The sequence below is a fragment of the Syngnathus scovelli genome, chromosome 12, assembly GCF_024217435.2.
Source record: "Syngnathus scovelli strain Florida chromosome 12, RoL_Ssco_1.2, whole genome shotgun sequence".
Taxonomy (NCBI): domain Eukaryota; kingdom Metazoa; phylum Chordata; class Actinopteri; order Syngnathiformes; family Syngnathidae; genus Syngnathus; species Syngnathus scovelli.
In genome coordinates, this window is record NC_090858.1 from 557903 (window position 1) to 582967 (window position 25065).

Sequence of the window (25065 nt, forward strand, 5' to 3'; positions counted from 1 at the left end):
CAGCAGGCACTTTTACTTGTACTACTCGATGCTAAGATTATTTGAGTGAAGTTGTCATTGTGCAAGCGATATCATTTTTTTCTCTTCTTTTTTTCTAAGGACTTTACGGAATTCGAGGACTTGAAGAATCTCCTCAAGCTCACTGGCGTGTTTTCATAGAAAATTACTATTTTTTCCGGCGCTCCAAACTTTTTGAAACTTTGGATTTAGAACGAACGACGCGGGCATGTTTTGGAGTAGGGGCCTCTTGCTTTTCTTTGCTATCCTTCTCTCACCATTCTGCTTGTCAGCTGGGGCAGCGCTACCGCACAACCAGAGCGGCGTCAGGAAGCTGTACGTGCTCCAACCCGGGCCGGGTCCAGGTCCCGGTCCAGGTCCCGGTCCGGGCTCAGCGGGGGCTAACCGAGAGGATGCCATGCGAGTCAGTTCCATTTCAACGCGTCACGGCGCGTCGGGGCTTCCGCACTCTTACAGCGTCCAACTCAGCGCCAAATTGGGCGGCCAGGTCCGGACCCGCCGGATGGGGAACCAAGCCTCGACAGCCCAGGAGCCCATTGTTCGGCGGCACAGCGCTGCGGAGCACAGGCAGCTTCTCAAGCAGTCTGGGTAAGGGGCACGCACGCACGCACGCACGCACGCTCTCAATTCGGCAGGCTCCCTTTGGATCATTCATTTCAAAAGGCATTTCTTCTTATTACTTGAATATTTGGATGCAGAAAATCATATATGTAGTACATGCAAATGCAAATTTAAACAAGATGTATTTGATTAAGAAAAGCATTTTTTTACCCTAAATGCGCGTTGCTTGTGATGAATTAATTGGGTGGTTCCCAACTTTTTTTTAAAATTTTTTTATCCGCACTCACTGAGTCCACACTTTGGCGGCAGTAAACGCTGTAAGGAGGGAGGACTTGTGTTCCAATCCTGATGTGGATGAAAGTAAATTGTTGCAGAGATTCACTCTAAAAACGGTTGCGTCCAAAGTAATTGTGGCTACCATAGGCGCTAAACGCTATTTTTGTACAAAACATACTTTTGGTTTGCAAAAAAAAAAAATCCCGAAGTTGTAATAATTAATTAATCATTCTTTTTTTTTTTTCTCCAAACCAACTGTTTTAATGACTTCTATGGGACAAAAATAATAAAAAGCAATTTGAAGAAATGTGAACCATGTGATCAAACACATCTCAGAGGGTAGGTGTTGTCAAGAAAATCGAACTGAGCCAAAAGGCATCTGGATTTATGATGAGATTGGAAGTCAACCAGAAATGGTTTGTATCTTGATTTGTTTTGACCTTTGATGGGCCACGCTGTACTGTAGTAAGGAAACAAAAGGGCTGCCGTATTTTCATTCAAGCACATGCACATGCACATGCATACACACACAAACCAGGCTTACGACGTACTATCCATCTAGAGTGCCTCTGGTTGATATTGCCGTACAATATCATCCCTAGTATCTGTCTCATAAAGTTACTAGCTCCAACCTGTCAATCAAGGCCCGATGAAATTGACATCGTTGCCTCTGCTCTTCTGTTTTCTATTTGCAGAGTGAACATATGTGGAGGCCAGTGCTGTCATGGATGGAGTAAAGCTCAAGGATCCCAGCGCTGCACGACGCGTAAGTAACGTCAACCATTCCTCGCGGGAGCAGTCGAGATTAGGGATGGGCACCGTGATGCAATTGAGCAATGATTCCAAAAATGTCGAGTTGAAACAAGTTGTCGTAACGTCTTTGGCAGTGGAGACAGACGGGCTAATGGACTGGAGTAGTTGGAAGGCGAATACAATAAGACAGCAGGCTTGGCTCATCGTAACATCATCAGTCGCATGGCTGTAAACAGAGTAGGACACGATCGTAAATACAAAAGACTCAACTGTTGCACGTACAATGTGAGTGATTCATTGTTGCTTTGGGGAACTGCAATCAGCTGAGCACTTAAAGGGTGGGTGGTGGAGAGGCTCTCCTTGTTTACACAGGCACAGGAAGCACTACGCAAACATCTGGACAATGACCAGTAGGGGACATTCCTCAATGTCATACTGCACCTTAAACATGCCGCCAGACATTTCCATTTCAGACACGCGCTTTATATAAAAGCTGCCTGATCCAGCAAATGATTGTTCATTGTATTCATGTGACTTGGCTTCGTTGACTGTGACAAGGTCAAGCGTGCGGCCAAATGCCAATGAATGTCAAGTCGCATTGACAAATTGATTGGCCTCTGCAACTGTGGGACAACATTGGTACTGTAAGACAGCATTGCAACATCCAAATGGGACATGCGGACCGAACAAATAATTGGACAGCCAACCCAACCAGCTCATATTGCCCCCACTAAATCAATTACATTGATCCAGATCAATTGCCCTGCAGTGATGTGAAACGTTTGCGTGGCACTAACATCTTACTGTCCGTTTTGGCGACTTCAGTTTGTGTTGCATCTATTTCTATTGACAAGAAATGAGAAAAAAAAAGATCTGCGGTGTTACCGCGTGGACCGACGTACATGCCGCGTTACCTCCCCAGTTGCATTCAAACATTTGTGCAAATTCAGTCCGGTTTTGAGTGGCGGGGGTTGACCATTAGAACACCTGGCAAAATGCTTACTGAAGTACTTTTTCCACTTTTCCAAGAGGGCCAGACCTATTGGAGCTCATTATAGAATTACATGAGCAGCACAGGCAGACTTCATAGAGCTGAAAAAAATCGTGTCCGTCCTCGGAATACAGCTCTCGCTGACTCTGCTTCGCCTTTTAATTGAGTTATTCACTTTGATACAAGGGAATGCAGAAAAAGGTTCTACGGCAGATCATTACATTTCGTCGTTTGATCCATTTTTGCGCGTTCATCCAGAGAAGGCGTTTGCCGTGTATGTTATGTAGTACGTACGTATGTTCAAAAAAGAATCCACATCATTTTCGGTATTCATTCATAAAACTAAAAAAACACTCAATAAAATCTAAAATAAACCCCAATATGTTCTATCACTTCACCGTACATTTGACGCATATGCAGTATACATTTGATATAGGCAAGCAATGCACTTACTAGGGAATACTAAAAGTGGTTTGTTTTGCCTGCACGTCTGCTGAAGTATTTGGCGGCAGCAGGCTTGTAAAGCGGGCTTTCTCCCAGACACTTTCAACCCAGGTCATTGCATTCTATCGCTTCGCCACCAGTTGGCACTAAATCCGACACACTGTCCTTTTAATAGAAGACATCTGCAAAATGATTATTATCAAGCAAAGTAGCAAGCAGACTTGGCTAGAAGGACAGTCACACATGCCTTGAGAGGGAAACAATGAGGGACAAATCATTATTGACAAGAACGGCAATGAAACAATGCAATCAGATGAAATAAACACAAAGAAGCACAACAACCGGCCCTATAAAAGCAGCCTCCCTCCAACTTAAGCAATCATTCACATGAGATTTTAAAAAACTAAAACAAGGGCATGCTTGGACATATTAGTACAGACCCCACCCAGCAAGAAATGTCCACTTCCATAAAAGCTTCATGATGTCACTGAAAATGTCAGAGTATCTCACAACACCTCTGGACAGTAGACGTTGAAGAGGAACTGTGGCTCTTTTGCAATTTTGTGCTTTTTTAAAAAAAAAAAATCCCATTAAAATCCCTCACACGAGGGCTAGTTGTAAGGAAATCAAAGTTGAATTTGATATAGTTTATACAGGGCTAAGTAATATCCTTGCAGCATGACCTAGATTCTGTGAAGGTACTTTATTCCAAGGTCAAAAGAAGCCGTTGCAGTTGCTCATAATGCCACTTTGGAATTTTGCGGCATTACAACAAGGTGACACAAAGGAAATCATTCTATCCCGATGTTGCTGCTTCTCTTCCACAGAGCACAACCACACACTGACTCACTCATTCAGACGAGCCTGTTATTTTTTTCAGAGCCCCTTAGTGAGAGCTGCCTGGCTGGCTGGCTGGCTGGCTGGCTTAGGGGAGGGAGGGAGGGAGGGAGGGCGGGAGGCGCAGCACATGCCAAACACCGCATAGTTTGATCAAAAGGGTGAGAACATCACCATGACTGATCTCTTTCCTCTTCCTGCCTAACAAGGAGATTACACGACTTCTTCCATCAACGTCATTGTCGCGGAACAAAACTCTTAGCTTGCTCGCTCGCTCGCTTGCCGAACAGATGGCAGCAGCTCCGGGCCAGAGGTGGGCGAGGGCAATGAAAACTATTTACGCTTGTCTGAAAAGAAACAAAAAAAGTTAGCATGAGTGGAAACGTTGCTCTTTTTCAAACCGCTAATATAATTCACCTCCCAGTGGGAAGGAAGACAGCAGTGATGTCATCATTGGATTGGGCAGTCACGCTCTTTGAAAATGACTTGTGTATCTTCACTGGCTCAATGTTTGAGAGCTTTCGATTGAGTCGTGTAGGCATTTCAACGAGCTGTTTTTTTTTTTAAGAAAAGATCTTGGGATGAACACTATTTGAAAAAAAAAAAATCATTGCAAATTGTATATGAAGGGCATTCCACTTTATAGATCAAGCTGTGAATACTTTAGACATCGTAAAAACAATCATATGAGAACAGGAGAATAATAACATCTTTTGAGTAGATACGTATATATGTATATATATATAATGTGATCCATCCTTGAAAAGCAGCCATGTATCCGAATGTACGTATAGCACAAGGCCGCATGCTGCCATTTTGAGCCAGATTTGTATTAAAAGAGCGCATGTTGTGCCAATGTTGCGATTGCAAGTCCAGACAAGAATCCACACAGAGTCAAAAGCCTCTGCCTCTGCCTCTGCCTCTGCCTCGTGGGAGTAGCAGCTACAGTACAATGTGGCCATGGGATGTCAAAAGTCAAGTTGATCTGGCAGCCAATTCTCATTTGACGGTACCTACCCCACGAGTCTGGTTGTTTTGATTTGAGAAACACGAGCTGGCAATTTGTGGGATACCCCCTAGATGGAACATTTTGTTTTCAGCGGGGGGGGGGGGGGCAGATTTGCACAAATAAAGTCAGACATAAAGAAAGTAAGAAATGCACTCATCTGTTCCTTCATACTTTCTTTTTCTATTGCTGACTTGGATAGCCATCATCTAATGCTATCCAGCTTGCCAGATGAATTTGTTCAACAACTGCAGTTCAAAACCTGAGACTGAAGGCTTTGTGGGAAAATGCCCAAAGATGAATGAAAAGTGATTTTCAAATCACTGTGGTCATTCCAATGTTCATTTATCAGCATCTCTTTCTGTTCATTTCCTTGCTTCACCTCGAAACTCTTGACTTGACTGGTCAGCTCAAGCTCAGCTCTCTTTTATGACAACATCTCGTCAGTATCATTAAATGTATGATTGCCACTCATTACTGGTCAGCTCAAGCTCAGCTCTCTTTTATGACAACATCTCGTCAGTATCATTAAATGTATGATTGCCACTCATTATCTGCGCTCTTGTCACCAGCTTGCTTTGAAACCTACGTACCTTGTTTACAAGACATCTCTGAAAAGCACGCCATAGAACAGATCAGGTCATTGGCGGCTCGGCTCCTCTGTCCTTCCAAGTGTTTGCGGTGGTTGGCTGCCCAGCCGCCCCGTCGGCACGGCTTAATAGCGAGCGCAATTGCAATTAAACACAACATGACGGCAGAGCTTTCAGGGCCGGAATGAAGCCCAGGCACATTTAGTGCCAAAGCCGTATTTCAGACAATGTCAAAATCCGACCAACCGTCATATAAATGACATACAGTATAGAAAGAAACCATATCCCCAATTTGATCATTCTTACTCATCCTATAAGAGGTGTGATGATGATGATGATGGTTGCCATGAATCATATTTTGTGTGCTTACAATGTGCAGCGTAAAAAGTGAGTCCCTCTTGAATGTCGACTCTTGCGAATGAGTGGATGAAACGAATTCTTCAAAGTTGAGCAGCGAATTGCTTTGATCTTAAAATGCATCAGAAGACGTCCTCCGGGAGAAATTTCGTCAATGTGCAATTTTCTCTCAAATGTTTCAACCCAATTTTACGGAGGCTCAAAGTGTTCTCTTCAAGAAAATGGCAAGTCAAAAATACTGCGCAAAGGACCAAAGATTTTGAGGATCAAATGCGATCTACGTTTTGTCTGGATTGCAATTTTAGAACTTTGCCAACACTTTTGTGGGCAGCAGTAGCTTTCAAATTGTTGGTTTGATTTTTTCAATCTAATGACATTTAATAATGAATCCATGTGTACACCACATCTGTGTCCTTATCTGTCTGTCTGTCTGTCTGTCTGTCCTTGCTTTTCTCTTCTCATCTCATCTGTCTGGATTTTGTATTCCAGCTAACTGCATCCCCCAGTGCCAGAACGGAGGAATGTGCCTCAGGCCTCAGCTGTGTGTCTGCAAGCCTGGCTCAAGCGGCAAGGCATGTGAGCAGAAGACTGTGCCCACACCCCCCCACGGCCTCAGCTACAGCCACAGCCACAGCCACAGTGTCAGCCACAGTGTCAGCCACAGCCAGCCTGGGAAAGGAGCGAGCAATGATCACAACGCAGGAGCACAGCGGCCCATACCTCAGCAAGCGCACGTGCCTTCGAACGCACCTCAAGCAAACAACATTGCCCAGATGAAATTGACAGTCAAGCCGTCCCCACAGTTTGTGAGGCCGCCGCATTATATCCAACAACACATCCAGCAACAGTAAGTAGTAAATAAACATACACCTTTAACGTTTTCAAATTGCAACTACGCCCTCCCAAATTCCCAAGTGGCCGTAAAGTTGAGCGTGACTGGGAAGAAGCAACGATGCAAAAAGCTTGTTAAATGCTGTCGAAATGGAAAAAAAGAAAGGGGTTACAGCGTAAACGCTGAGCATTAGCATAAATAATGTTGTCATTTTATTGGGAACACTCTGCATGAGCGCTTGCAGGGAAGGACTTCTCCGAAACAATGTGAAACTAATTAAATCATGAACAAAATAGGCACATCATTTGTTTCAAAACAAACTCAAGGAGCAGCGCAGATGGGATTTTTGTCAAATTGCTCACATATTGTCAACGGAAATCAAACAACCTTTAAGTTGTTTTCTCTTGAGACATGAAATGGTCGCTCCATCAGACACGTGAACTGCTATCTAATGTTTTCTTTTCTTTTCTTTTCTTGTCTTCTCAGAATTCGCTCGATGCCCGTGCACCCAGGCCAGCAATATGTCATAAAGCCCAAATATTACCACACACACAGCACCCACACACAGACACACTTCCAACCTCAAGTTGAAAGGCCCATCCCTCTATCAGGGGCACACGGTGAGTCTTTGGCTGCTTTTCTTTTTTTAAAGGAGATGATGTTCTCTTGCTCCAGTGATGTTTTACAAAGTGTGGGATACAGCTGGGTCAAACGCTTTCCATTCAGGGAAATGACTGTCAATCATGATGGATGCATTGTAGCCACTTTCCTGCTTCTGCAAGAAAATGCTTACTAGTATAGCATAGGCATCAGCACTGAGCCATTCCAAGAGTGCCGGCGGCCATCCTTCTCGTGACCATTGGAGGCCAGGGACCGCAAAGAATCGGGCTCTGTGTCAGTGTTGGCCGCCAGTGACTCAGGAAGAGACAATAGTGTTATGTAGCGCGCCGCACGCGCTTAAGGTGCGCGCTGCGCTGAATGTCACGGGGTCGCTCGCTCGGTCGGTCGGTCGCTCGGAGGGACGGACGCTCGGAGGGACGGTCGGACGCTCGGAGGGACGGTCGGACGGACGGCTCAGGAATGACAGTGCTCTTACATAAGGTTGCTCAGCGACTCAACAGGAAGTTGCCTCGTGCCTTTTCCCACTGCTTTGGACATTATTACTTGAACCATGTAGTGCGAGTGTGTCAAGGAATTGTTCCAATACTGAGTCCAGAAAATGGCAAATGGTAAAAGCATACACTAGTTCAGTCGAGTTCATCCAAGAGATGTTTTGCTTGCAGTATTTGTCAGTCACTCTTAGAAGGAGAGGTACGTACACTGACAGCAGTTGTTTCAATCTTCACCATGTACTTACTATATGTATGTATGTATATCCAAGTTACGTATCTCAGCTATAATCCGATATTTTCAGCAAGTGCTTCAGGACAGATAATGACAGCAATTGAAAAAGACGCTGTTGATTTGAATCTTAGATTCGTCGCTTAACCTGAAACACTCAAGTGGTAAGAAAAAGGAGCTGACAACTCATGTTACACTTGAAATAAGCAGCCTGACATTGTAAAGTCGTGCAAATTCCACTTATTTGAATGCCCGGATTTCAGGAGGGAGGGAGGGAGGGAGGGAGGGAGCTTTGCATTTCCGTGGCTCAAAGCAACACCATGGCTCTTCCTCTTTTTGCCAGTGGGCAACCACACAGGGAGGATCAAAGTGGTGTTCACTCCCACCATCTGCAAATTTACCTGTGTGGGAGGGAGATGTCACAACAACTGCCAGCAGGGAAACACCACGACAATCATCAGCGAAAATGGCCATGCCACTGATACTCTGACGGCACCCAACTTCAGGATAGGTAAGTCATTACCATGCCTCAAACTGGGAGCTACAAATACACTTTCTGCCAGTAACAGTATTGTCGACATTCCGAGAGACCGGCAAAAATCTTGTCTGAAATGATTATTTACCATAAATGATATCCCTCCCTCCCTATCTATCTATCTATCTATCTATCTATCTATCTATCTATCTATCTATCTATCTATCTATCTATCTATCTATCTATCTATCTATCTATCTATCTATCTATCTATCTATCTATCTATCTATCTATCTATCTATCTATCTATCTATCTATCTATCTATCTATCTATCTATCTATCTATCTATCTATCTATCTATCTATCTATCTATCTATCTATCTATCTATCTATCTATCTATCTATCTATCTATCTATCTATCTATCTATCTATCTATCTATCTATCTATCTATCTATCTATCTATCTATCTATCTATCTATCTATCTATCTATCTATCTATCTATCTATCTATCTATCTATCTATCTATCTATCTATCTATCTATCTATCTATCTATCTATCTATCTATCTATCTATCTATCTATCTATCTATCTATCTATCTATCTATCTATCTATCTATCTATCTATCTATCTATCTATCTATCTATCTATCTATCTATCTATCTATCTATCTATCTATCTATCTATCTATCTATCTATCTATCTCCATCTTCACATTTGAAGCCCACGTTGGCAATGAAAAGCTGTGAGATCATTGTTGCTATGATCCTCGTGAACTTTTTCAAATGTTATGCTTTGCATATTTGGCTGCCGGCGTGGAGTGAGTCGCCTTTCGTCTGATGCACTTGTCTGGGCCTGCTTCATTCCTTCTGCCTTGCTTCCCTTTCTTCCTTATGTATGTGTGCATGTGTGTGCACTTCTGAGCCACGGATGGATGGGACTGGGAAGATGAAAGCTTGTTTGGTCAAGGCCGCTTACAAAGAGTCAAGAGACAATAAATAACTCCTTCCTTTCTCGTTTATCCCGCTAACATGATGAGAGAGGTCAAGAGAGATGATTTATGCTACAATGGGATCCCTTTAGGCCATTTCCAAACTCCACATATCAGCCCAGTGAGATCATGTTGGAGATAGATGTTTCAGAGAAACAATGGAAGATAAGATCAAACAAAAATAGGTCAACATACGAATCCATTTCGCTGATTCTTATGAAAGCATGTGGTGAGAGGAGAAAATGATCCACGACTGACTATGATGAACAATTTGTGATTGATTAGGATTTTGCCGATCGCTATATGTATCCCGTTTGGCCTGCTCGAGAGTCTGGGAAAGCCATCTTAGCATTTCTCTGACGTGTTTCCAGCTTCTCTGACATTGTTTATATAAATAGCAATGTGTTTGAACGCTAAGCCCCTAAAATGGGCAAATGGACATTTGCACTAATGATGCACTTTCAGTGAACAACACACACATGGCAAAAATGAGAATGTCTATTGAAATACCAAAATGTGCAGAGCTTAAGCTGTTTTGCATTTGAGAAGTAGAAAAACATGAATACTAAAAACAAAAAAAGCATTCCCAAGCCTAATTCCTGAGGAATAGACTCGACTGGTTGGAAAAAGGTGCCTTGGCTAAAAGAAGAGGAGAGAATGTAACAGCACTTGAAGCCAAACATGTTTATGGTTGTGCTTTCCCCTCAGTGGTGTGTCATTTGCCTTGTATTAACGGCGGCAAGTGCAGTGCCAGAGACAAATGTCAGTGTCCTCCAAACTTCACTGGAAAGTTCTGCCAGATTCCACTTCAAAATGGACAGCATCAGCCCCAGCACACATCAGGCAGCTACCCTCCAACTCAGGTCCATTCCACACACACGTTGCCTCTGACCTACGGCAACGGGCAAAACACGGGTGAGTCGACCGTAAACTCAGTGTCATCAGCCCATCGCTGGTATCGTGATTCATTGTAGCCTCTCGACCAGTTTTCAGTCCCAACGTTGTCAACATCCACATCAAACATCCTCCCGAGGCATCCGTGGAGGTCCACCAGGTATCTCAGCTGGACGAGCGAGGTCCCCGGCCGGGATCGTCTTCCTCCTCCAGCTACACTTTCCATCACACCCAAAGCCACCAGAAGGTCCAGCACCACGGCTACAACATTATCTACCCGGGCCAGCACGGGGACCAGACGACTCAGTACCAACCTGTCTCCTCCAAGAATACGTTGGGCCGCTGCTTCCAAGAAACTGTTGGTAGTCAGGTAAGCTGTCAGTCAATCAAATATGAGAGATTTGCTCCAAATGGCCCTTCAAGGCAGACCTTCTCTTCTGTCTGTATATACGTACGCTTTGTATGTTTCAGTGTGGGAAAGCTCTCCCAGGGCTGACCAAACAGGAGCAGTGCTGTGGGACCATGGGAACATCGTGGGGTTTCCATAAATGCCAGAAGTGTCCAAAGAAACCATGTAAGTGCAGCCAAGAAAGAAATCGGTTCAGGATCAGGCACATCACCGAGTAAACAAAAGTCAGGCAGGCTCTGTGATATGGAATCAGTACAGATGACTTGTACGTGTTGTCTTTACACACAGCCGTTTTTGGAATCCCGCTCCCTCCCTCCCTCCCTCCCTCCCTCCCTCCCTCCCTCCCTCCCTCTTTTGATGCGCTGTCATGTAAGAGGCTCGGGAATTGTCATTTCTCCAAGGAAAGCATTATTTAAACTTGACGTGGTCGCCGATGGCAGGGATCAATCACTTTAGGAGCTTAGCCAACAGTGAATGTAGCTGACCCTTTGCTTTTATGATTTTTTGGAATAATCTAACTGACGTTTCCCCATTTTTGGACTCAGCTGCTATTCCTCTGATAGACTGCCCTCAGGGTTACAAGAAAATCAACAGCACTCATTGCCAAGGTAAGAGCTTGCAGCATATTTATTCCTTTCAATTATTTATTCATTGTCCTCACTTCCTTAATATTTAAATGACTTGATCAAAACAAAAAGGATGAAATGTAAAAGAACAATTTAAAGAGTCTTTTCAACCCTACCTTTCTCCAGAGACCCAATAGAGGGTGCTACTGTCTCTTTTGACTCATTGCCATTTTATCGATGGAGTTTGACAGTTTGAGCCGCCGCCGCCGCCGACGCCGCCGCACGACCTCTGGATCCAAACATCTCTTTTCCATTAGGCTTTGAGCATATTTTCAACACTATAAAAGCACATTACATGAGATCATACAGAGTCAATATATGTAGAGCTGTAAGCGATGAGAAAGTCAAACAATTGTGTACGTATAATGTAAAATCCTAGGACAAAAGGTTAGTTCAGTTTTATGGAACTACATGATGTCATGAATCAACGAGGTCTCCTCCGTGTGACTTGCCTAAATAACCAATATTGGACAGTATTTGTTGCTGTTGTTTGCATTTGAAAATGTATCCGTATTTTGTTGTCCAGATTTTGATGAGTGCCAGCTGCAAGGGGTGTGTCCTAATGGAAATTGTTTGAACACTGTGGGCAGCTATAGATGCATGTGTAAACCTGGCTACATCGCTGACCCCATGCTCACCACGTGCATCTGTAAGTATGCTAGTTACAAACTACAGGATGATGCAACATGAATATAGAAAAGTTGAACTCTAGAATAAAAAGATATCTTCAACTGTATTTCCATGGGATCAAGATAAAGCCATGCTTTTAACATGCTTGATGCAATGCATATGAATTTAGTGCATGGATAACGGAATGTTTTTTCCTCCCTGAAGCATGCGCTGCAAGGCAGACTCGACATGCCTCTGCGTTGGCCTTTGGGAGTTTGATGGAACACCAAAGCAGTTTTCAGTGCTTGATGGCGTGTGCGTGCGTGCGTGCGTGCGTGCGTGCGTGCATGCTCGATGCTCGCTTTGGACTGACATTACATGTGCAGTGATCATTAGCGCGGAAAGCGGTGCTGTCTGTATACGTAGTGTAGCGTAGCGTAGCGTACGGGCCAAGAAAGAAGCCATTTTGGCGAAAGGTACGTATCTGGCTGCAATGAAGTGATTCTTCACCAAATGGATCTTTTAGCCCAGTGTTTTATTTCGTTGCGAGGGATTTTCCCGTGAGGGTGAACAAAGGATCTATCCGGCCCACGTCACTATCTAATACTGGCCTTTAAAAGCCTTTTTAAATCCCCTTGGAGAAAAATATTTTCTCTGTTCCACTTCGAACAATTCCAGCTGTCATTGGTATGTGGAGATGTTTAATTGCAGCGTTTGACTTGGAAAGGCAAAAGCAAAGCCCTCTGCATGCCTTCATCTCCATCAGCGCTTGGCTGTAATGCACGTTGACGTTTATTGGTGTCTTTGCTACGGCGTGCTCTTTTGTCTTTGAAGGTGTTTTGCGTTTGGCTCTCGGCGGCAGATGCGGAGGAATGACGGCCCGCCTTTTCCTATTGCAGTCTGCCGTTTTACGACAATGACGATATGGTGTTTCATATGTGTATTTGCTTCATCTGCTTTGGTGAAGGGGACTTGTTTGTTTCTTCTCTTTGTCATTTCTTCCCGCTCGACTCCATGGCATCTGCTCTGCTCCTCTTTGTCCGCCCGCCCGCCCGCCCGCCTCAGCCAACATAGCTGCCGCCGTCCAAGAGGAGAAGGGGGCTTGCTTCCGTTTGGTGAGCTCAGGGAGGCAGTGTTTGCACCCGGTGTCGGCTCAGCTGAGCAAACAGCTCTGTTGCTGCAGTGTGGGCAAAGCCTGGGGACCGCATTGTGACAAATGTCCTCCTCCGGGAACAGGTAAGGCAGTTCATGACCCAAAAGGCTCAGTTGTCACTTGTGGCGAAGCCATTTCGACCATCGCAAGGCTGCCGTAATAGGCAGTTGTTGTTGTTGTTGCTGCTGTTGTTGCTGCTGTTGTTGTTGCTGCTGCTTTTTCTTCTTGTATTCAAACGCTGTAGCCAGGCCTGCCCACTGATCAAGTGTAAAGATTTGGGAAGCTGCATGCTTTTTCGCCCCCCGTTTCACAGCTTGGCTTAGTAGTTGCTTTTTTGTGTAGACTACCAAACGCTTTCGCTGTACATCAGTTGTATACTTTTGCCGCTGAGCCTCCATTTTTTTTCCTCCCATTTCCACAAGCAAGTGTCCGTCCGATTGAAACATACTGCGCGACTTCAAAGGGTTTGTTTTGAAATGATATCAAAGATGTCAACGCAATGGGAACAATTCAGTCTGTCATTTGAATCTAAAGTACCATTCAAAACCTATTTCAGGCAATTCTGAAAACAATTGTGCAAATACGATCATGTCTATGGTAAACATTTGCTGCTGCTGCTGCTGTTGTTGTTGTTTCCCTGTCTAGCTACGTTCAAAGAAATTTGCCCTGGCGGCATGGGCTACACTGTTCTCCCAAATCCGCCCGTCAAACAACCAGTTACAGTCCAGCAGACAGCCAGTGATGCGCTCGCCCCCCGTCCCTTGCCAACGCCAGCAAAACCCATAATGGCTTTTGGGAAGCCAGAGAGAGAGATTATACCAGGTGAGTCTATCATATCAGATAACATTTTAATATCCAGATTGCAATTGGAGATTCAGGATGCCATGACGTCGGTGATTTTGTATTGTTGAGTATGAAGTGCCCTGCCATTGGCTGGCGACCAGTTCAGCTGGGACTTTGGCAGCTATTGCAGAAGCATTTTTGGCCCACTCACCTTTCCATCGTTGTATGGATTTTGAAGGCATTCTTTTCTTTGTAGTTCTTGTGAGTCCACATCCTTTTTTGTCACTGACAGTTGGCATGACTTGTCTTCCCGGTAGCAAATTGTCCCATGGGCCTTGTGATTTCTTTTCTATTCCAAGACACCACAGGGATAGGAATAAAAATGCCATCATCATTAACAAGTTTCTTTTTTGTATTTTGCGGTTGTTAGCAACCACTGCCCCAGATCAGGTAGGTTGCAATGAGACAGCTGGCATGCGCAAAAGCTGCTGCTGCTGCTGCTGCTGCTGCTGCAGCTGCTGCTGCTGCTGCACTGGAGCCTTTGCATGGAGTCGGATAGCAAATTGAGCAAAGCTTTTCTTCACTTTAGCACCATTCATGGCAATAAGTCACCTCATGGGTTATAGTATTGGAATGTGTGCAAGCCAGCAGGCTATTTATTTTTGCCCCCTTGCTGAAACGCTCATTCTTGCTCAGTAACTGAGGAGCAGTCGGTTATTGCTAATCTTCTTCGGGGCATGCATCTTGCATGGCAAAAGCTTGACGCGCTTCTGGTGAAATGCTGGATTGAAAAATCTGCCCACCTGATTTTTTGGGCTATTCTTCTGTGTGTTTTGTCGTTGAAGGAGCTGGTAGGACCTGCGGTTAGTAATAGGCCAGTCAGTGATTCCGTTCTACCCCAACTATCTCCAGGTGTATCCACTGTCAAGATGAATGCAGCTTACCCAGGTGTCTGTCTACCCTTATACAGAAATGGAAATCTATCTGTACTTTTGAAATCTATATTTTGCACTCGCCTAAATTGAGAACGGCATTGCACTCAGTGGGAGCAGTGCTGCTGACTTTGGCTTCTTTGGTTGCGCCATGTTTCAAATCTTGGGGTACATTTGTCTACTTTTGTCCTTTTTGCTGGAGCAACTGCCTTGATCAACAGTAGCGGTAGTAGAACAGTAGCTCACTCTGGTGTTAAAATTAGAAAGCGCAATGCACTCGGGCAAGAGTTGAAGTGCCGCGGCCGGCCCATGTTAAATTCTGTTCATAACATGTCTTGCGGGCCAACGGGCCGTCGTTTGGACACCCCTGCTTTAAGGGTCGTCCCAAAATACTCGAAACCACCGAGTGCAACGACAGGGAATGTCTGCTTGCTTGAGGTTGCTTATTGGCACTCCCTCAATTATTCAATACAAATGTTCACATACTGTGTCAAAACATGGAAACTTTCCATTGAAAGGACCTTTGGGGATCAGGAAATCAAATTTTCCGCAGGGGCCAAAGTGTACAAACTCAGAAGTGACGGCTTTCAGCAAGGCTGTCAAAGGGTGAAAAGTGTACATTCATTTGTGTCTTCTAAATTGGACAGAGGTTGTTGAGCAGAGTTCCCCGCCTGTTCCAGTGGAGATTTTCCCTTCAAATGCAGGCCAAGACATTGCACCAACGATATCCGCAGGTACGCTTTCAGCACTTACGCACGTATTTAGGACTCAATATTTGTAGACGGCGTACGTAAAAACAAGCGAGCCTTGATTTGTTTGGGAATTTGCCATCCAGGGCATTCCCAAACGAAATAGAACAAGACTTGGTTTTTCCATAAGCGCCTCCTCCCTTCTGCAAAAATACCAAATGAAAGGAAACGCCACCCTTGCGCACAATGACTATGGAGGGAGGCCCTTGTCTTTATTTTTGCAGCTTTGCCGCGGTCATTGTAAGCACAAAGAGAACAAAAACCTTTCATCCCGTAGCGTATCTGGTCGTTAGCATCTTCCATTTCTTCATTATCCTTCGATGATATGCCCCAAATCAATGTTGGAGTATGGGGAATGTATGACGATTAGTTCATGACAGGATTTGCTGTACTGACTTTGTCTTTTTCATGTGTGACAGAGGTGGATGAGTGCCAGATCAACCCTTATATTTGCGGCCAAGGGCTTTGTTACAACACAGCCGAAGGCTACACCTGCCATTGCGATGACGGCTACCGCTTGAATCATGCGCTCACCTCCTGCGTAGGTGAGGAGGAGAAAATGGCCATCAAGTAGAAAATGTCTTTATCGGGAGGGAGGGAGGGAGGGAGGGACAACATTCTATTTCCTAGCGCAATTGTAGTCCAACTAGCACACAGCATAAGATTCCCGACTGATTTTGAAGTTCAGTACGTAGTTGCCCACAAACATCATAAGGATCCCGAGATTTAGTTTTAGGAGTTAGTGCCTTGTGAATATTAGCATAAGAAAAAAAAAAAGAAATGTAATTCATTGCAATGAATTAAGACTCAAATGAATGACCTTTTTTTTTTTTTCTTTTTCTTTCTTCTTTATCCCCTCATGTGATTTCTAAGCCCATTCTGTGCTCTTTTGTTTGTTCAGATTTGGATGAATGTTTGGAGAAGCCATCTTTGTGCTCCGGTGGTCTGTGCCAAAACACCGAGGGTAGTTTCCTGTGTGTGTGTCCACAAGGATTCTTTGTTGATGAAGAGGGAACCACTTGCGTGGGTCAGTATGTGCACTCTTTCTTCCACTTTTATGAAGCACACTATATCTTTGAGGACACGCGCCTTTTCCGTGTGTATTTCGCTTCGCTGAAACCTTTCAAAAGGCACCTCTTGGATGTAGCGTTTGATTCGTGGCAAAAATATGAAAGAGCTTGCGATTCAAAGACAAGACACAGACAATTGAGAAGTTAGCTTATTCTGGATGACTCAGCAAAGCCTCCTTTGGCCTCCATCTGATTAAGCAGTGGTCTCCCACACACACACGCACGCACAAGTTCCGCAAACCGTTCAAGTATCGAGGGAATAAAAAGTAGGTGGAAATTTGAATGGAAGCACGCTGACCACACAGTTACTAAAATGTGCACCTCCCTGTTGCCTGCTCGCTCGCTCTTCCTCTGATATAAATATGAGGGAGTCAGTCATTATGCGGTTTCTTGCCAATTCAACACAGAATTCCCCAACCGCAAAGAGGAAACTGATTTGGAGCTGTAAGAGCAAACTAGCTGATGGTCATCACCCCAAAACCTCTCCCCTCTTCCGTAGTGGTGAGAAAAGGATACGGTTAGAACTTTTTGAGGCTGTGTTTTGGTTTATATACTTTAAACAGATGCAAGCCATCCGTTGATTTATGACACTAAAACATTTTTTTCATGATCTGAGCAGAATGACCAATTCACAGCGTAAAAACATCTGAGCGGAATGAACAATTCAGCTTCTTACATTTTCCTGAAATTTAGAAAGCACTTTGCTGTACGGGTTGTCAAAATTTGGTGCTTTATTCCTTTGGCTTACTCTCACAAGTCAGTCGACATGTTTTCCACCCAAATGGTGTTTTGATTTTCACAGTTTTATTTAAACATCTTCCATCATTGTACGGGAATGCTTTTTGCCAATATCACAAAGTTGCTAGCTCAATCACGGGAGGTCGTCCTCAAAGTCGTTTCTCTTTTTTTTTTGTACACGAAATAATGTCAAAGTGTCTGTCCGCACGGTGATACTTTCCATGAGTTATGGATTGCTTTGGCTTTCGACAGATATCAATGAATGCGCAAACAAGACAGTGTGTCCATCTGGCATTTGCATTAACATCCCCGGGGCTTACGAGTGCGGCTCTTGCCCTCCTGGCTTCTTGGCGCGGGGAGGCCAGTGTGTAGGTGAGTGATTGTGTGCATTTTCATACCTATGCTTCCTATGCACCTGAAAGACAATCTCATTCATTTGAAATCGTTTTTCTTTGGTCTCCGCTTGAGCTTACGTGACCAAGGGTGTGTGTGTGTGTGTGTGTGTGTGTGTGCGTGAGCGCTGTGAGGTTATGGCTTCTCTGCACTGCGAGGAAAGCCAAGCCAAGCCACTGCGTGGAAGCGGTGACAGGAAAGAAATATACCGTGCTGCTACAGTGTCATTTATAGCCCTCAACGACACAGCTCACAGATGTTTGCACGTAATTGGGTGCGCGGGAGTGGTGCTAAAAGTAACTGCACCAGTAAGGGTGATGACAATGTCTTTCATGAGATTACTGCACAGCCTCCACAAAGGTGAATTCATTGATTAGGACTAGGACTGGTGGTTGCACTTTTCACAGTAAGGTATTTCCAGGCCGGGCTATCGCAAATTGAGCAAAGAAACTCAAAATGACTGATTGCAAATGCGTGCTTGATGTTACATCCTATCTTTGTTTGTTGTTTTCAGATGCGGACGAGTGCCAGGATCAACGCGTGTGTACCAGGGGTCACTGCGTGAACACCGACGGCTCCTTTATCTGTCAATGCGGGCCGGGCTTCAGGGTGTCTCTGTCTGGTGACCAGTGTGACGGTACAGTAAAGTCCTAGCAGTGTAAACAAGATCATAAAACATGAAAATGTCGTCTCTCGCTTAGAGAGCTTAAGTCATAACGACAGTCAATATTTACGCCTTTGTGGCCGCCGCAGATGTGGATGAATGTTCAGAAGACGACCGGCCCTGCAAGTCCATCGGGGAGTGCGTTAATAACATGGGCTCCTACACATGTACCTGTCCGCGAGGGTATCGACAGATGGACGGCACCAGCTGCACAGGTTAGTTAGCAATCTCTCTGACTGTGTCAAGGCTCACAGGTGTGGACACATTATGACACACACACACACACACACACACACACACACAGCCTCTCAACAGGAGTCCTGTTTGTTTTCTCGCAGATGTTGACGAGTGTGTCGATGAGCCGGAACTGTGCTCGCCCCACGGCCAATGCCTCAACACAGAGGGATCCTATGCGTGTGCGTGTGGGAGTGGATTCACCGCTCCTCTCGATACACCCTCCTGTGACGGTAAGATGTCAAGTGCAGATGCAAAGCTGTTAGAATTTCCTGTTTAACATTGGGGAATTGTATTCAGGGTTTCAACAATCCACCTGTGAAAATAAGTCCAAAAGGGGCTTTAAGTTTGTCACAGGCATCAATTGTAACTCGTGTTTTTGGATCAACAGATATCGATGAGTGCGGACTCAATGAGACTTTGTGTAGTCCTCATGGTTTTTGCGAGAATAGATTGGGTTCATTCCGATGCCTCTGTGACCCGGGCTACCAGGAAAATCAAGATGGCCAAAGCTGTGTGGGTAAGTCTCCCATCTTAGAATCATGTACACGCTATAAGCTCCTGCACAATCATAGTACGGCAACATGCCCCAAATGTTGATCTTTTTAAATGATGCACGGAAACCTGATACACTCTCATTTTGATCACGGTGAAGACGTGTCCACGCAGCCCCTACAGTGCCTTTGCCAGTTAAAAAAAACAAAAAACAAAAATCAGCCTACCGGTAATAGCACTAACTGGATTGAGGTTAGCATTCCTCAGACATCCGCAAACGTTTGTATACGCGTCCTTCCTTCTATTGATTCATGGCACGGATCATCTCGTGCTTGGTCTTCAGACTGCTTACAAATTGTACTCGGAGGTTCCGGATGCTGCAGCTAATTGGAAACACGCCGCTCGGTACAATCCCAGTGGCAATTCCAGACTTCCCCGTACGTACGTAATGGCCACGAGGCTCTGGGTCCACGTAGTGTGTGTTTTAAACACACGACGTGCCCATCTGGCAGTCGCGCTAGGTTGCACCTAAATTTGGTCCAGCCGGCTGCCTTGGTCAGTGCAATGCAGTGCCGAGCCTTCACTGCGCTGCGGCGACAACAGATGGACTCACTTACAAACAAGCACACAACCGTGCAGCGGCGGTGTACCGCTAACCGTTTAAAATGCTTCTCGTCTCGTCTCGACTAGCCGCCGTCTTTCCTTCCTTCCTTCCTTCCTTTCTGTCTATCTCGCGCCTCCTTGACACTTCTGTTTTCGATTATTTTCCCTCCACTTAAGCTTACGCGAGTCTCTCACGCTCTTTGTGTGGTTTAGCCCTTTGCACCCTGTCAAATCTCCATCAGCATTTCCTTCTCAAATATCCTACGTTCAATTTCAACGTGCACTTTCATTCGAGGTTCCGTGGTCTGCGCAGTCATGAGAATAAATCTGTCAAGAAAAGGCAGGAAGATTAACTGTGGCGCTCCAAATCAAGGTCAGCCACCTGAGTGGCACGCTCTCAATTGAAAGGTTTCTTTGCTGGAAAAGAGGACAGGCCGCAGAACGTGTGTCCATTTGTTAAGTAGCCCAAAAAACCAGACCTAAGACATAGTCCAAAAGGGACCCAAATGGAATGTCAACATTCGGTCTTCTTTTGACTCAGCGATTGCATATTGATCAAGTCATGTTCTTGAAACGTTTTCAAAATGTATCCAAAATAACATCAGTGCATCCCATTTCCATTCCTAATCCCTGACATGTTTATAGGACTTGATTGGAGTGCACCAGTTAAATGTAGTTGCTTGGACGCCATTTCCAAAGTGTTGATTACAAGCCGCAAGTATTTATGCCCATCTTCCACGTTATCATTATGGCTTGTTGAGGGTGGAATCCAATTTGGAATTAGGTGGTGAATATTGGCGCCGTACGTATATTACTCGGACGGTAGGCGTGAAGAATCAGCAGTGTACTCATCCGCGCTAGCATTATTTATGGTCAAGGTCATATGTTGACCAAAGGGACGCCGCTATTAGGAAGTGACAAACATGGAGGACAACAACAACAACAACACAAGTATTTCTTGATGCAATTATCTATTTGGATGCTTCTTTTACAGACGTTAATGAGTGCGAGCTGCTGAATAGTGTCTGTGGAGAAGCTCAGTGTCTAAACACTGACGGTTCCTTCGTCTGCACGTGTCCCAGCGGCCAAGAGTATAATGTGATGGTCGCCAGATGTGAGCCCGTTCCCACAGGTGACTGACTCATTTCGAGCTTGTAGCTTGCGCATGGAAAGTACTGGATTGGAAATGGAGATGAACTTGGGCACACACCATTTTTTGGGGAACTTCCAGTCGTGCTCATGCGCGCGCGCGCGTGTGTGTGTGTGCGCGTGTGTTCAGTTTGCCTCAACTCCAAAACTTGTCTCGTGCTGCGTGCTTGTTTGCCTTTCAGTCTCACCCATAGAGCGTAAGGAGTGCTACTTCCATCTGAATGATGAGAACTTGTGCGAGAGTGTGCTTACCAGCCACGTCACCTTGCAAGAGTGCTGCTGCACGCTGGGAGCTGGCTGGGGGGACAACTGTGAGGTTTATCCCTGTCCTGTCAATGGCACAGGTACGTATTCAGGACCAAATGATAGAACGATATGCAGTACCAGGTGCATCGTAGTCCCATTTGAAATAATCATTGGATGGATGGATGGGCCTCATTTCAGACCAGTTCAACCAGATGTGTCCATCGGGAAAAGGATTTATCCCAAGTGGAGATTTGCTTTATGAAGTCCCAACAGCCGAGAGTTACAAAAGTAAGTCGTAGCTGACATTTGATCAAACCCCCTCCTGAATTTACAATGAGTAAAAGGAATCCTTGAACCGGTTCTTTTTTTCCAGATGCAGATGAGTGCACGCTGTTCGGCCAGGAGGTGTGTAAAGGAGGCTTCTGTCAGGACACGGTGGGCAGCTATGAGTGTTACTGCAAGACGGGACAAGACTACGACCCTGCAAAACTGGAGTGCAGAGGTGCGTGCACATAAGAACTGTAACGCAGGCCTTAAAGCTCTGGGCTCCAATCTCGAGCCTTTTTGTCTTTTTTCATTTTAGGTCCCAAAATAATCCAAGTTGTCTTTGGTCTCTGATTGTTTTCCGGCAGACATAAATGAGTGCCTGGATGAGTCAGTGTGCGTTGGAGCAGAGTGTTTGAACACGGAAGGCTCCTACATTTGTTTCTGTAATCATCCCATGGTGTTGGATGCCAACAGTAACAGCTGCATCTTTGTCCCTGATGCGGCTGGTAAGCTTTTCTTTCTCCCACCGTCATATTTTGGGAGAAATGGTGTGTGCATGTATCCCCCTGCCTGGCAGAGCAACACGAGGTGGGGCAGATGGACTTCCAGGGGATCTGCTGGCAGAAGGTGACAGACTCCATGTCGTGCACTCTGCCGCTGGGCGACGACAGGAAGACCACGTTTACCGAGTGCTGTTGTCTCTTTGGAGAGGCCTGGGGAATGGACTGTGCATTGTGCCCTCCCAAAAACACAGGTACACTAAGCGAAGCGAAGAAACCCGCACGGTCGCGGCAACGCGGCGCACGATGAACACGACAGCGCATTGATTCTGTCGCAGCATATGGTCGGTCCTTGGGCAGCACGGGTGCTGTTGTTGAAGCCGCTCTCCCATGCCGCTTCTTCATTCTCCACTGATTCCTCTGTTGAGCAGACCTGAAAACATCTGATTTCAATGACGGATCATCTTTAGGCACGAAATGCCTTTGCGGCCCTTTGTCGGGAAAACGCTTCATTGTCGCGCTCATCCGGTTATGCTGGCGCACCGATCAGCTTCGTCGGCGTTTGTTTGACTTTGCCGGCTTTTTCTTTGTGCCACTTTAGCGGATTACGCCTCCATGTGTAACCTGGCCGGGCGGCATCCTTACGGCCGTGACGCCCTTGTCGCCGGTGCGCTCCATGAATATGAAGTGAGCCTGGACTATTCACCATCGCCAGACGACAATCCTGCCCTGCCGTTTTACGACCATGAGGAATGTCAGTATTTTTGCCACAAACAGCAAGTTTCTGCTACATTTGTCATTCAGTGCTTTGCTGCCATCTTGTGTGAGTAATGTTGCAGTTTGCTGCTGCTGCTGCTGCTGCTGCTGCTGCTGCTGCAACATCAATTCATAACTTCATAATTGATCAGTCTCAGTGGAATATCATTTAAGCCGGCCACCAATAATAATCAAGAGTCATGGGCAATGCAGTGGTTCTTTCAAGCGAGCTAATTTCTAAGGCTTTTTTTTCCCCTTTGTTTTAACCTTTGCGACAGATCCGTTCAAGGCGTTCGAGGGCTTGCGAGCAGACGAGTGCGGCGTACTGAACGGCTGCGAAAACGGTCGATGCGTTCGAGTGCAAGAGGGTTTCACCTGCGAATGCTTTGACGGTTACACGCTGGACCTGCCCCGCATGGCCTGCATCGGTAAGACAAGCACAGCCGACCGACATGGCTCGGCTGAAATGTGACGCCGTGCCTCTCTTTGCTCCAGATGTAAATGAATGTTCAGAGCTCAACGACCGCATGTCGCTGTGTAGAAATGCCAGATGCATCAACACGGTGGGTTCGTACCGCTGCGCGTGCCTTCCGGGATTCACTCCCTCTGAAAAACCAAACTATTGCGTGGAGACAGTGTCACGGCAAACTTCAGCGCACGCACAGTGATTGTGGATTGACTGGACTGGGCTGGACCGGGCCGGACCGGACTGGGCCGGGCCGGGCCACAAGAGACGCTCAATCGCAATTTTGAGAAGAGCAGTTGAAAAGAAAATCTTTGATTCATTCACATTAGTGAAATCTCCCCGGTTTGGTTGACAGCCAAATTCCCCCAAGTGCAAAACTCTTGAAAATGATCCCAACATTCTTTTTCTGCATTCCCCAGCTCTTCAATGTGAGTATTAAGACTGATTTCTTCTATTTAATAGATTTGAAATATCTTTTGAATATGAAATATTGTTGAAATGAACTATAATGTATTATCTTATAGATTGTATGTTATGATGTCTATAAGTATTCCACTTTCAATGCCTTGTTTGTGTTCTTGAAATGAAATGAGTGGAGCGTGGTACCTTGAACCCCAAATGTTTCAAGGGTCACACTGCCGCCATCTTAAACCGATGTTAAGCATACAATCAATATGGACAATTAACCAGGGTTTTGAATTACCTGGCTAGCAAGTATAAAAAAAAATATACGTATATAGTATATATATATATCAATGGAGCGGCCACGCCTGAGCATCGTCCGACAAACATTTAACGTGCCAGCAAGGGTTGAAATGCAAAAGGCGTCAAGCAAACAATCATGATATGAGCCGATGCCAATTAGTAAACAACAGTTGGCTACCATTTAGGCAAATGGAAGTTTGATTCTTAGTCCCAGTGAAAATTGTAATTCGGGTCGAGTTTGACTTCTACAATTGCCTTAAACGTCTTGGCTCTGTTTTTGTCCCAACAAGAAAAGGCCATTCATTGCATTCTCTTGTTCAGCATAATTCCTTAATAGTCTGTATTTGATTGACTCCAAGACACATTGCTAAATGACTGTATGTATGTATGTATGTATGGATCGCTTCATGCCTTTTGAATATTTTCCCTCAAAAGCAACTCACTTCGTCGTAGTCATCATTTGGCTTTTGCACATCTTTATTTATTTTCTCCATATGCCCTCCTCATAAGATGCATTACTTTCACATCACAGACGACATTGTCCCAATGCACATTCGTTATAGCCAAAGTCCGTTGAAAGATGAAACCGTGTCGTGTCTTATATGGAGAATATCCACACAGTTGTATAAAACGATAGGAACAAAGAAGGAAAACTTTTGATGTTGAGACTGTGTGAAGAGGTCAAATGTCTACTCCCCTCTTTGATGAAAACTGGCGGATGGATGGATGGATGGATGGATGGATGGATGGATGGATGGATGGATGGATGGATGGATGGATGGATGGATGGATGGATGGATGCAATGCAAGCTGGTCATTTTTCATCAATATTGAAATATAAAGAAAGCCACTGTATTTGGGTGGCTGTGACATCAGTTAGCAAATTGTTAGGAAGGGCTCAAATACTCGAAACCCAATCATGGGACTGAACAAAGTTTGGAGTAAGAACACAGCAAATGCTTTTTGTAATTTGTACTGAGTAAATACATTTCTTATATGATTTGGTAATAAATCACAACTTTTGATATTTATATTTATTGGTCTTTTTTGGATCAAAGTTGTTTATTGCAGGAATATGTTTAGATATATACATATATAGTATATACACGCATATATACATATATATACGTGTATAGTATATGCGCGCAC

General features: G+C 45.0%; 1 protein-coding gene across 5 annotated transcripts; it reads left to right on the plus strand.

Moving 5' to 3' along the window:
* Window positions 1-24947, plus strand: ltbp1 (latent transforming growth factor beta binding protein 1). 5 transcript variants are annotated; one of them, XM_049735867.1, is made up of 31 exons: window positions 1-606; window positions 1551-1621; window positions 6323-6680; window positions 7152-7285; window positions 8350-8517; window positions 10184-10390; window positions 10462-10739; window positions 10841-10943; window positions 11324-11386; window positions 11931-12053; window positions 13079-13249; window positions 13812-13988; window positions 14380-14399; window positions 14795-14897; window positions 15529-15615; window positions 16050-16175; window positions 16532-16657; window positions 17691-17810; window positions 18346-18468; window positions 18585-18710; window positions 18834-18962; window positions 19121-19249; window positions 20822-20959; window positions 21159-21320; window positions 21421-21510; window positions 21596-21724; window positions 21855-21995; window positions 22067-22243; window positions 22591-22743; window positions 23024-23173; window positions 23241-24947. In XM_049735867.1, exons 1-31 carry the CDS (start codon window positions 227-229, stop codon window positions 23411-23413), a joined length of 4635 nt encoding a protein of 1544 aa, XP_049591824.1. In that variant the 5' UTR covers window positions 1-226; the 3' UTR covers window positions 23414-24947. The 5 variants fall into 5 exon arrangements, with proteins under 5 accessions (XP_049591824.1, XP_068508761.1, XP_068508763.1 ...); XM_068652660.1 differs by having other exon boundaries at window positions 21855-21994; window positions 22063-22243; XM_068652662.1 differs by lacking the exon at window positions 13079-13249 and having other exon boundaries at window positions 21855-21994; window positions 22063-22243.
* Window positions 24948-25065: the final 118 nt, after the last annotated feature.